General features: G+C 38.4%; 1 protein-coding gene across 5 annotated transcripts in view; it reads right to left on the bottom strand.

The window, feature by feature from the left end:
• Positions 1 to 12874, bottom strand: part of LOC135204025 (adenylate cyclase type 8-like) — a 973771-nt gene that overhangs the window by 35575 nt on the left and 925322 nt on the right. For all 5 annotated transcript variants that reach the window (XM_064233960.1, XM_064233961.1, XM_064233964.1 and 2 more), the window contains 3 exons: positions 5887 to 6088; positions 4132 to 5108; positions 3553 to 3787 (listed from right to left, as the gene is read on the bottom strand). In XM_064233960.1, coding sequence (XP_064090030.1) covers positions 3553 to 3787; positions 4132 to 5108; positions 5887 to 6088 — 1414 coding nt within the window. The remainder of the gene's footprint in view (positions 1 to 3552; positions 3788 to 4131; positions 5109 to 5886; positions 6089 to 12874) is intronic.

Below are 12874 nucleotides of genomic sequence, written 5' to 3'. Positions count from 1 at the left end.
CTATTTACTTACTAAGATTTCTATGTATCTCAATCAATGTAGAATTCCTTGGCCTTTCTACCAATAGAATATTATGTGTAAACACATTCTACTTATGTTCATATTGTTATTTATTTGTCTGTAAACAAACAAATTGTAAGCCTCAGCATGCGGACTTCTGTCGACCTGGTCCCAGGTACTTCACTTCCGTCTGCACAAGTCACTGTATAGCCCATGCTCAGGTAATAAAGCATAAGTTCCCAGATAAGTGTCAATCTATGTCCTCACAACTGATGACCTCCCAGGGACTGGATGGTAAACTCAGCGGTTTTGGCCTTGCTATTAATGGACTCATTATGACCGCTTACCTTCAGAGAATCTTAAGTGGAATCACATGGCGATAAAGTCTAGGTCTCTGAAAGCACCTATCCTTGGTTGACACCGACGCCACTAACGGACTCGTTGCGGCGTACCTTTTCAGGTGCGTTCTGGCGTCTCTGAAACGGTTTTGGCTCCTGCCATCAACAACACATGTTGACCCCATTCAGAATTATTAACAGAACCACACAGCATCTAGTCTTGACTTCTGATGAACCCAACACCATCCACGGACTAAATATGGCGCTCCTTGCATTCTGGTGTGTGAGACAGCTACAATGGCAGAATCTGAGGTACATGGTTCTTCCGATAACACTCGGATCCTCTACAACACTCTCACGTCAACGAGAGTATCAGTCAACCAGACAATAAAACTGCCATCCTTCTCACAGCAGAATACAGCATCATGGTTCCTGCTGCGGGTGGACATCCACTTCAGGGTGGCAAGGGTCACAGACGAAGGAACCAAGGCCGACGTCATCATGACAGAGTTACCTGAAGAGGTGTTCAACCGAATCACCCTGTGGCTGGACACACAGCTGGCCAAATATCCTATGGAGACCTGAGGAGTAAACTCATCAAGACGTATTCCTTTACTGTTCAGGTAAGGGCCCAATGAATCCTCGACCTTATCAACCAAACCCTGGAGGACATATCACCCAAGGATGCCTGGGATGAGTTGACGGGCCTCCTGTTGCTGCCGGAGGTTGATGCGGATGGACAGAGGAAAGAGATAAGCCTGTCACAGGAAATCTTCCTACGGCACCTACCACAGTACGTGAGGGCGCAGATCATTGAGGCAGACACATTCCAATTGGCCGCTGAAGTGGACAGGACCCATACGCTCCACGAAGTCGCCAGGGCCTCGAGGTATGCCGCGACACCTTCAGCCAACAGTGTGGTGGTGGAGAAACCTTCTAATGAGACAGACGTCAATGCAGTGTATCAGAGGAAGTTGCCCCAGCAGCAGTAGAAGAACATGTACAATTCATCCTGGTGCTTTTATCATCAGCTGTTAGGGAAGGACACCAGGAAATGCAGATCACCCTGTCCCTTACCAAAAAAACTAGGATGGCGGCCACCCACAACAACAGCCGTGGCCGCAAACTCTACAGGATCCCCAATGACATTCCTGAGACGGCCATCATCACGCCGCTTGGGACATACACTTTCTCCTACTCCACCTTCAGCCTCAGAAATGCTGGGGCTACCCTCCAACACCTGATGGATACTATCCTGGGGGATCTGCCTTTCTGCGTCTGTTACGTAGATGACATCCTGTTTTTCTCCAAATCTCCAGAAGAACACATGGACCACATACAGGCAGTCCTGAAATGCCTCCAGGAGAATGGTTTCGACAAGTGCACCTTCGGAGTGGAGAGGGTGGATTTCCTGGGTCACAAAATATCCCCGACTGGCTTCGAAGGTGGATGCGGTGAAGGAGTTCCTAAAGCCAGCAACTCTCAAATCCTTGCAGGAATTCATTGGCATGGTGAATTACTACTGCCACTTCACGCTGGATATCGCCCGCATCAAGTCTCCCCTAATTGAAGTCCTGAAGGGGAAGCCGAAGAAGTTGAAGTGGGAAGCCCCTCAAAAACGGGTCTTCGAGCTAATGAAGGCAGTCCTCACCAAAGCCACCACATTGGTGCACCAGGATCCCAATGCCCCACTGAGACTCACCACTGCCGCCAGCAACGTCGCCTGCGGAACTGAGTTAGAACAGATTCTGGATGGTTCTCGACCGCTTGCATTTTTAGCCACAAGCTCAAGCCGCCAGAGACCCGCTACTGCATGTTTGACAGGTAACTGCTGGTGTCTACCAAACCGTGTGGCACTTCAGGTATCTCTTAGAGGGAACACCCTTCACCATCATGAAGGATCACCAGCCGTTGGCCAGTGCGTTCACGAAGGTGGGAGACGCATGGTCGCTGAGACATCAGTGGCATCTGGCAGCCATCGCTGAGTTTGGCTGCACCATCATCTATGTCACTGGCAAGAGGAATCCCGTGGCCGATGCCCTATCAAGAATCGAGATCAACTCCATCCCCCTTGGTATCGACTATGAGGATCTGGCACGGGAACAGGCCGCCAACCCAAAAACACCAGCCTACCGCATGGCGTTTACCACACTGAAGTGGGAAGATGTCCCTTTTGGCCCCTCGGGCGTATCTTAACTGAGCAGTGTTAAAACGAGTGTCATTCCCTAACTCATGTCGTCATTTTTTTGTAATATTTTTTACAATTTGGCAGTTATTGAAATTGAACGGTCACAGATCCCTTGAGGGTCACATGGTCGATAAATTGAGGTCTAGTATTGTGTTTAACTATGAATCATATTTTTTTATTAATTGTAAGAGTAATCATGAGATATATATATTTATTTTTTGTAATAAAACAGTGTAAAATTTGCCACCATCTTCACTTGTGGTTCGAGTAGGAACCGACTTCTGTGCTATGGGCTAGGCCATCTTGCCAATAACACCAGGCAAACCAGTTGAAACCCAGCTGCGAGGGTTCATTTCGCAACAGTTTGTCCTGCTTCCATAGAGACACTTTGCCTTCAGTAAATGAGAAAGAATAATGCGACTTGACGCTAAACTAAAATAAGTAATTAACTGAAATCTACTCTCTGCTACTAAAGAATGGCAGCTCTTTACTTTATACTTTTTATAACAATCATTTGGCCAGAAGTTAATGCCCAGGACATTCATCCACGATTCAGAATTTAAAAGTGTGATGTAACAACGATCATTTCTGAAGATGCCTTCCCAAATGACAATTATACAGGAAATTTATTGCAATAATTGCCTATTTTCCCATATACTGTAATTCAAGAGGAAGTTCGTGTTTTAACTCTGAAATTGCAGTTTTAGTGCAAAGCAAAATATTTTTCTATTAAATGCAAAGTTTCAAGAGAAAAGACCAAAGCAAGAACCGTAGTGACGGTGCATGGCAGGTGAGACGAGGGATGGGACCTTTACTTCATACAACACTACCAATTCATGTTTTCACCAGTTATTTGGTAACCCGAGGCTCAGATAACTAAGTAGTTTGTAGTAAATCGCAGGAACAGCTTTCCAAGTTTTAGTTTGTATAAAAGTAATTATAATTATTAACAGGAAACAATGAAAGTTTAAATAGAACCCTCCAAAAGCAATCTAAGATACAAAAAGATTACGCTCTTTTACATACCTCACCCTTGCGGTCTTCAGAGAGAAAGTAATTAGCTACATGGTCAGGAAGTATATTTTTCAGAAGTTGTGTATTATATTGTCTGCATTCACTCATATCTGTGAGTTCTCGGAGAGCTTGCTGTTTCCAAACAAAATCTAGGCGAGAAGTAATTTCCACCAAGCGCCCATGATAGGAGACCATGAAGAAGAAGAGCACAAGAAGGACCAACATCTTAGCCGTCAAAGACACTCCGCTGATGAATGATAAAAAAAGAAAAACAAGTGCTCATTTACTTTCAGTTCACGTTTACAGGTTCCAGAAACAGCTGTGTAATTCAAAACAGTTTTGTTAATAAGGTACCTACTAAAATAGTTAGCAGGAAAACTTTTCAACAATTTTCCAATTTAATTTACCAACTTCAACTGGCTCAAATATGAACAGCTTTCAAAGTTATTTAATTAAAAGAGCTAATTTATGTACTTCTAGACTAATAAAGTTTTCTTTAGCAAATGACTATACTCACAACACCAGACAATCTTTATAAAAAAGAAACAGGTGGACATTACAATATAAACTATCAACAATAACAAAACTTACTGGTAAGTCTCGCAGAACACTTTGTCATATTCTATAATGAGGAAGGTATAACATGTTACCATAAACACCAAAACCACCGTCTTGGCTAAGTAATTAAGTTTCAGGAAGGAAGCGAGAGCTACCATACAAAGCACCCAAGTGTAGACCCAGTACTGTGGGTACATACAAAACATGACTGTTTCCTGTTGGTTTAAATCATCAATTCTCGGACTCTTCCTCTCACCTGCACCTCTTTCTCTTATGCCACTTATGGACACATTACTTTTATCTGCCGGTATGGTATGGCTTAACATCGCTGGAACTTTATGCTTGTCATTTACACTTTTATCAAACACATTCTCTACTACTTCATGGCGACGATTTCTGCTATTCATTATGTCACTAGTTCTTTCCGAATCATCAAGCATATTAGCTTGAGACATTTCTACTTCAGCACCCGATATTGGATTTTTGTTCTCTTTAATACCAACACTAAATAGGGGCCAGAGACGAGAGGTTTCACGAGCTTCTCTGAAGTCAGTGCTATCTCTTTTCTCACGACGGGATATCACACTTTTCTGGAGTCCTCTCAAGTTTGCTGTATACTTGGTTTCCAAAATACCTGCACCACGACTCGTCAAAGAATCCAAAACACCGGTATTAGAAAATACACTTTCACTACCTACAAACATTGTGCGATAATAATTGGTATCTATTTCTGCTTGGTCCTTTTGTGTCAAGTTCTTGGTATTTGAGCTACCTAACACTGGTAAAGATGTCTGAACACTTCCACTAGTAGAACTTCTGTTGCCACTTTCTCTGACGGAAGAAGCAGCCTTCAATGGACTTCCTTGTATGTACTGATTGCTGGTGAGATATAGACTTGATGGCATCCTGTTTCCTCCATTCTGATTGTTCTGTGGGAACCCTCCCTCATGCGTCCTTGTCATATTATAGCAGGTATCATTGACACTCTGGCAATTCTCTTCAACTAAGATCTGAAAATGAAGCAACTATGACTATGAAATCTCAAAGCAAATGGGGAAAAGTTGTAACAATGCTCTCCGCACTTTGTAATTAATTCAAAATGCCCTAGCCGTTCATAGTACACTGGGGCTCAGAAAATGTTAAAGCTAGAAAGGGCCACCTTCAAATTATTTTAATCCTTGGCTGTTAATGTGTAACATTTGTATATAAACAAAGTAGACAATTTTTATATTTGGAACAAAATTCATGATGTTCAAGTCGCATACTCACAAGACGTAGCTTGAATGCAATTGATAAGAACCAATAAAACATTGCTTCATCTTGAAAAGAAAGTTTAACTAAATCCTAAGAAGCTTTTAATGAAACTTTAGAGATTCTTAGGCCCCATCTGATGTGTTTTCTGCCTCTGACTTCTCATACTTTGTCTACCTCTTTCCATCTAGATATTCAACTTCATCTTTAACTCCTTTCAGTTTACAGTGCTCTTAAAAAAAGTTGTTGTTAAACTTCATAAAATTCAAGGTAAACTAGTCAGTTGCCAGTAAACGAAGGTTACTGAAGTTATTTTGGAATAATATCGGGATGAAAAACAAAACTACGTTGAGTTTTACAGAACACCTGCAAACAATCCACTTTTGCGTGGTTTCCTTTTATTCCGTGTGATACGGGACTGTGACATTTCCTCCTAAAACTGCTTCTTCAAATAATACCCAAAAACAATGATGAAATGATTGTCTTGAACATAACAATAAAGAAAATGGCAAAGCCATAACTTGTTAGTAATCTCACCAGCGTAAGTACGGATGGGATAGAAATAACAGCAATGAGGGAACAGATGAAGACCTTCCTGCCTAAAGTCGCTCTTGCCAGGCGAGTCGACAGACGTCTCAGGCATGAAGGCAATGAGGGGTATTCTTCTGCCATCACCAATAACAGACCTCCTCCTAAAACAACAGTTGATGGCACGAACGTTTCAGCCAGAACTGTTGGGCTGAAAAAGTCAAAGAAATTAGAATGCATGTTATAAGGTTTTGATTATCAATTTTTAGATAAGAAATTTTTCAAGGCTTTAATCGAGATTTCATTTGTGATTAGGGCGTGCAAGTAATTCCTAAAATACAGTGAACTCGATATTACATGACAATTATGGTTTAATTATACACACGTTTATACATACATACATAATGCTATATGTATGTATTGTGTCGAAGTGCCCAAATATCTGGTCATTACATTTACCAATAAAAAAAAAAAAAAAAAAAAAAAAAATTATATATATATATATATATAATATATATATATATATATATATATATATATATATATATATATATATATATATATATATATATATATAGTTACCTCGTCACAGCCTGACACCTAAACCTTCTTCACAGATACAATACGACTGATTACTCTAAAGGCAATAGTGATCCCAGAAAAACTTGTTAATGCAAACAATCAGATTAAGTGTGAGGTAATCTTATATGAGATTAAATTAATTAAAGGGCATCACTCCAACAACAACTTTAAACATTAAGTATTTCCCTGGATCTTACTCACTTCAATAAAATTAAAGGAAACAGCACAATTACCACTCAATATTTCTACCTAAATTAAATTTCATCACTGGTGATCAATAAATGAAACATAAAAATTTTAAATAGAAATTTTTTTTCAAATTCAAAATAATAAGTGAAATTCACATTCTCAGGGAAGTTTACTGTTACTTAAAAAAACGAATTCTAATTAATTATTGAGTTAATTATTAAACAATTAAATCAAAATTAATTTATTTTAAAAATTAATCATGAAATTAAATCATTCAGTCATAATTCAAATGGTTAAGCAATAATCTATATCTTAAAGGCAATATAAGTAAATTAAAATTAATTCACAAGTGTTAAATTAAATCAAGTATGCAATGTTAAATCACTAAGAAACACCTAACACAAAAAGGTGGAAAAGTACCAACATTGTAAAAACACTAAGAAAACAGTAAACACACAGAACATAAACACTTCAAAAGAATCAAATACAGAACACAAAAACTTGCAATGTGCAAAAACTGAAATAAGTAAATCCCTAAACAATTTAAATATTCTTTTAAGTGCACTTAAAACTTGTAATAGCACATTACCTGTTACCAGTTCTTTTTTACTGTAGCTTCCCAAATTCACAAACACACTTTCACAATCTCTTTACATATTCCAGATATACCCACTATGCTATCAAAAAATTAAATCTAAAAGTTACGAGTGATAATGTCAGTACAAAATCTTTACGTTAATATAATAATAAAAAAAATTTCCTCGGTTAGAAAGAGAGAGGGAAGATGGGCCAGCTCAAACACCTCCAGGAATATAACCAACGCAAATTGTCTTTAATATCAGAATGGCGTCAAAGCATTTTAGGTTGAGGTTTTCTGCAAAACTCTTAATAAATTCCCTTTTCAAATGAGAGGAAAAGAGAATGATTACGACTATTAATGACTATTAACAGTACATGACTTCAGAACATAAAATCCTCTTAGCATAAAAGAAAAAGAAATTATTTTAAATTATTACCACAAGCGAACAGTGATGTCACAGCAGTTTTGGGAACTGGGTACTCATTTTATCTCCCAAATAAATTACTTACAAGTCAAAAAATTATCTTTTGACAAATTGAGAGAGATAAGAGCTAATTTATCAGTAATATCAAACAGCTTCATAATAAAAGAATCTCTAATTACTAAAATGAATTGAGGATATTCTCGTAAGGGCACTATGACGTTATTTCTTGCAGATGACGTATTTTATTCAAAATGCTTTGTATTGAATGTTCTAGAAGCTTTGACGGAACATTGTGCAATCTTGGGCAATCATCACGTGGTTTCAAGTAAGACAAAGACGAACAATACTGGCTCAACACGAAGGACTCATGCTCCTCCAATTACCAATGTATTGGCAGATTTTCTCACAACAATACGAAGAGATCGAAACTCTTGCTGGACCTATCGCTTATTTTTCAACACCTTCCTATTGCTTGTTGACAGCTAAGCATTACAGAACATAAGGTGGGGGCAAAATGCATATCTAAAGATTTACATTATTCCTAACATTAATTCTTAAAGTTCATCTTATTATGGAATCTAAACATAAAACATACAGTTTACAATGTTACATACAAATACTCTGGGTGAGTTACTTTACATAGCACTAATATAAGATTCCTGCTGCCAGAAGATTAGTTGTCCGAGGGTTGACGCTAACGATTCGCAATAGGATAAATAATCGATGATTACATTGTTCTTTCCAAAAATGGATTCTAACGTTACTCTTATCTAGGATGACAGTTAGTCCTGCTTCTCGCAGTTTCTTCAAAACTTTCCTACGAATATTCAAATGTTCTTCCCATGTCATAGAGTAAATCGCTATGTCATTAAGGTACACACCTACTCCTATAGACCACAACAGTTGATCCATCACTCGTTGGAATGTTGCAGGTGCATTCATCAGACCTAACAGCAGAACAGTCCAAAAGGAGTAATAAAAGCTGACAGCAACTTAACATTCTCATCTAAGGGAATTTAGTAATAACCTTTCAACAAGTCTATCATGGAAACAAATTTAGCTTGCCCAATATTATCATGTAACTGATCTATAAGAGACAATGGATAATTATCAGCCACACTGATGGAATTCAGTTTCCTATAATCAGTACACATCCTAAATAAGCCATCTGGTTTCTTCACTAACACATGTAGAGAACTGTATTGACTTGAACTAGGTTCTGCTAATCCATGCTGTAACAAATATTCAACTTCTTTCTTCAAAACATCTCAATGATCAGGTGATAAGCAATAAGCTCTCTGCTTATATGGTTTTCCATCATCTTGGATCTTGATCTCATACTTTGTCAGATTGGTATGCCTAGGTACATCTGCAAACAGTTCTGTGAAACTTCTAATCATTTCACTCAACTCTTCACCTTGCTCTACACTCAGATGTTTCAATTTATCTTCCAAATTTTATAAAATTGAGGAATTGTTCATCTTGCTTTCATCTCCCAATTCATAGCCATCGTCGTCTTCTGTAGATGAAGTTGTCTGTGCAATTGAAACTTTCAATTTTATCTAAGAAGTAAGGTTTCAAGAGATTCACATGTATCTTCCTTTGTAGTGTTCATCTTTCTGGTGTTTCAATCACATAAGTTCTATAACTTAACTTCTCAATTATTTTGTAAGGACCTTGAAATTTATTGGTAAGGGGAAATTTCTTAACAGATAAGAAAACTAACACTAGTTGACTTACAATAAAACTTTTAGTTTAATTTTAGCATCATATCTTCTTTTTCCTTTTCTCTTGACCTACTTTCCAATTTTCTAAAGAGAATTTTCTAATCTCTCTCAACCTTTTCCTCAAGTTCTTCACATACTTTCCTTGAATTTCCACTTGATTTCCTTCCGAATTTTCTGCAACAATCTTCAACGGTCATCTTACTTCTCTATCAAAAATCATCTCATTAGGTGAACATCCCATGCTTTCTTGATAAGCATTCCTAACTTCAAATAACATAAGGGTAAACCAATATCCCATTCTCTTCCCGACTCAGAACAGTACTTGGTCAGCATAATGAACAGTGCTTTGTCAGCATACTTTTCAATGTCTGTGGAACCTTTCCAAGACTCCTTGACTCTGGATGATAAGCAGTTGATAACCGTTGTTTCACTCCTAACAAAGTCATCACATCCTGAAATAATTTCGAAGTAAAGTTCGTTCCTCTATCACTCTGCACAGTTTTTGGTATTCCAAACTTTGAGAAAAACTCCACTAACTTCTCAGCAATTACTTTGGGGATCACCTCAGGATACCTTGTCACAGGACACATTAAATGTTAACAGATATTCATTTCCTTTCTTCGCCTTTGGAAGCGGTCCAACCACATCTATAATCACCTTGCTAAAGGGTTCTCCTCTAACCTCCATAGGTTGTAGGGGGGCTTTCTGAATGGTTCCATTCGATTTTATAGCTATCTGGCATGTGTGACATTCTCGATCTTCTCCAAAGTCTTCCTGATTCCCATATGTCCGACTCGTGAGCTATTGCTACCTCTTGCTTCCTCAATGGATACAGTATCAAAATTTGATGATATTCGTCCCATTCAGCATCTCATTGTATATCTGCAGGTCTATGCTTCCTCATCAGCAAGCCTTCCTTCGGATAATAACAGGTAGGAGTTTGTTTTATCTCTTCTTGATCAACAACTCTGAAGACCAAATCAACTAACGATGTATCCTTCTTCTGAAGTTCCATTAGCTTCTCACTAATTACTTGACCAACTTCAAGGGCTGAGCTCTCACTATTTGCTAACCCAGCTATTGTAGTTTCACTATTATCTTCAAAAACACTCTGACTACTCTGAGTCTCTTCAAGAACTGGTTCTTCTTCTTCTTCTTCTTGGAAAATCTCTTCTTGGTCAGCACTAGGGGACACATCACATCCCTGGAACAACTCTTCTGAGCTCAAAGATCCTTCACTTCATCCTTCTTGGGTGTGTAACTCCTCAGTTTCTTAACTTACAGGCATAGTCCTCTTCATACTCCAGGTAGTTGAACAACTAAGAAACAGGTGGGGGTTATTTTTCTCTAAATCTACGGTAGGACTAATACTTAACAGTTTCTGTCACTATAGGACAAGGAACAAATGACACACTACCAATTTCATTTCCCAACACAACATGTAGACATTCCACAGCCAGCGAGTCCTTTACAGCAAAATCAACACCCCTGTCACCAATTCACACGAAAGGTGTAAACGGCATATAGGAGTTACCTCTTCTCCTCCTATACTCTTCAAAATAACTGGATCTGCTGCGAGATTCTTCTCCAGCTGAGGATGAGCACCACACTATGGTTGCTCCCTGTATCGTGAAATACCTGACTGGTACCTGCACACTCCCTCCTTGAGTTGTCAGGATACCTTCATAGATATATGGCTTAAAAGCCTCCAAACTGCTCAGCCACTCACTGCTTGAAGTTACATTTCCACTGGTTGCTAAACACTCAACTTGTTTGGTCTCAGTCTTCTCTGTAGTCTGATTCTTCCCCAAACTACTCATCGTAGTTTTTTTCACTAGGTCACCTTTTACCACTGTAGTGTCCTGCTCTTCCACACTTGAAGCAGACAACATTTGTTTTCTGTAACTGTCTTGAGAAATTGGATGTTGAGGATTTCACATTAGATTGCTGAGCGGTATTACCTTGTGCTGTCTTGGTATTATCACTTCTAGGAGTCGCATTATTAAATTTGTTCCTGAAATTTGGATGGTACATTGGCACTTTACATTATAGCTGCACTTGCTACTTTTAATATTGTAATCTTCACTCAGTGTAGCAGCTTTGTCAAGTTTCTTAACCTCTCTCTCTCTCTCTCTCTCAAATAGACTCTTATGTATTCAGGAATTCCCCTTAAATATTGTTCAAGAACGACTAATTCTTCAAGTTCGTCAAAAGTTTAAATTTAGCAGCCTCCAACCATCGTTTGAAACACCTTCTCACTTTGTGAGCAAAATCCAGTTAAGTTACCTAGTTATCTTTCCTTAAAGATCTGAATCTTCCATTGTAGTACTCTGGGGTCATCTGGTAAACTTATACCACATTCTGTTTGAGTGCCTTGTAATCTTTACACTGATCAGCTGGTAAGGCTAAATAAGCACTTCTCCCTTTACCAGTCAAGACACTTTGTAACAAAACTGACCATTTATCTTCTGGCCATCCCATACATGAAGCCACTTTCTCAAAGCGATCAAAGAACTACCTGGAGCTTCTTCAATAAACTTAGGGATTAACTTCTGCACTCTTACTACATCAAATACAGGGTATTGATTAGGGTTAGACGGTGTCACAGGTAATGTGGATATAGCTCTTATCAATTCCTTCTCCCTTTCAAAATCTTCTACTTTCCTTGCTTTCTCTTTCTTCTCTTACCCTTTCTCTTTCTTCTTCTGCTTTTTCTTCTTCTCTTTCTCTTTTATCTGTCTTCTCTTTCTCTTTCAGCCTGCATTCTCTCTCTTTCAGTTTGCATTTTTAGCTTAATCAAACTTTCTTCTGCTTCTATGCATCCAAGCTGTAACTGCATCACTTCTCTGTTACTTTTCGTCTTGCTTATTTATAAGCTCAGCCTGTTCTGCATTCAACAACTCTTGAGCAAATTCTAATTCATTTTCATCAGTTACTTTACTAGATTCTATTAATGTTTGCATGGCAATGCATCTGATTTATGCCTTCACCACAGTACTAGACACATGACCAGTACATGCTACTGCTAAAGCATCCCAATGTGCCTTAATCAGAGAGGATTCAGATAACTCTTGGATGGAAGGAGCTGCTAAAAATTCTTGAACGTTGAACAGAGCCATTTCCTCTAAGTTACTTAACTAATTCAATACAATAAAATGCAAAAAACAACTACAAGATCACTCTCCTATCAAAATATATCCATAACACCACCAGTATAAACCATAAACCAGAGTGATGTTTGTGATATGTTTTCTCGGGTCTCTGAGCACCAATTAAATCCGTGACGAAGCGCCCAAATATCTGGTCATTACATTTACCAATAAAGAAAAAATAGTTACCTCACAACAGCCAGACACCTAAACCTTCTTTACAGGTAAAGTGCGACTGTTTACTCTAAAGGCAATAGTGATCTCTCAAAACTTATTAATCATACAAGAAATCAGATTAAGTTTATTAAAATAGGTTTGAGGTAATCTTATACGAGATTAAATCTAT

Source organism: Macrobrachium nipponense, chromosome 44, assembly GCF_015104395.2.
Source record: "Macrobrachium nipponense isolate FS-2020 chromosome 44, ASM1510439v2, whole genome shotgun sequence".
Lineage (NCBI taxonomy): Eukaryota > Metazoa > Arthropoda > Malacostraca > Decapoda > Palaemonidae > Macrobrachium > Macrobrachium nipponense.
This window is presented reverse-complemented; position numbering and strand designations above follow the sequence as displayed.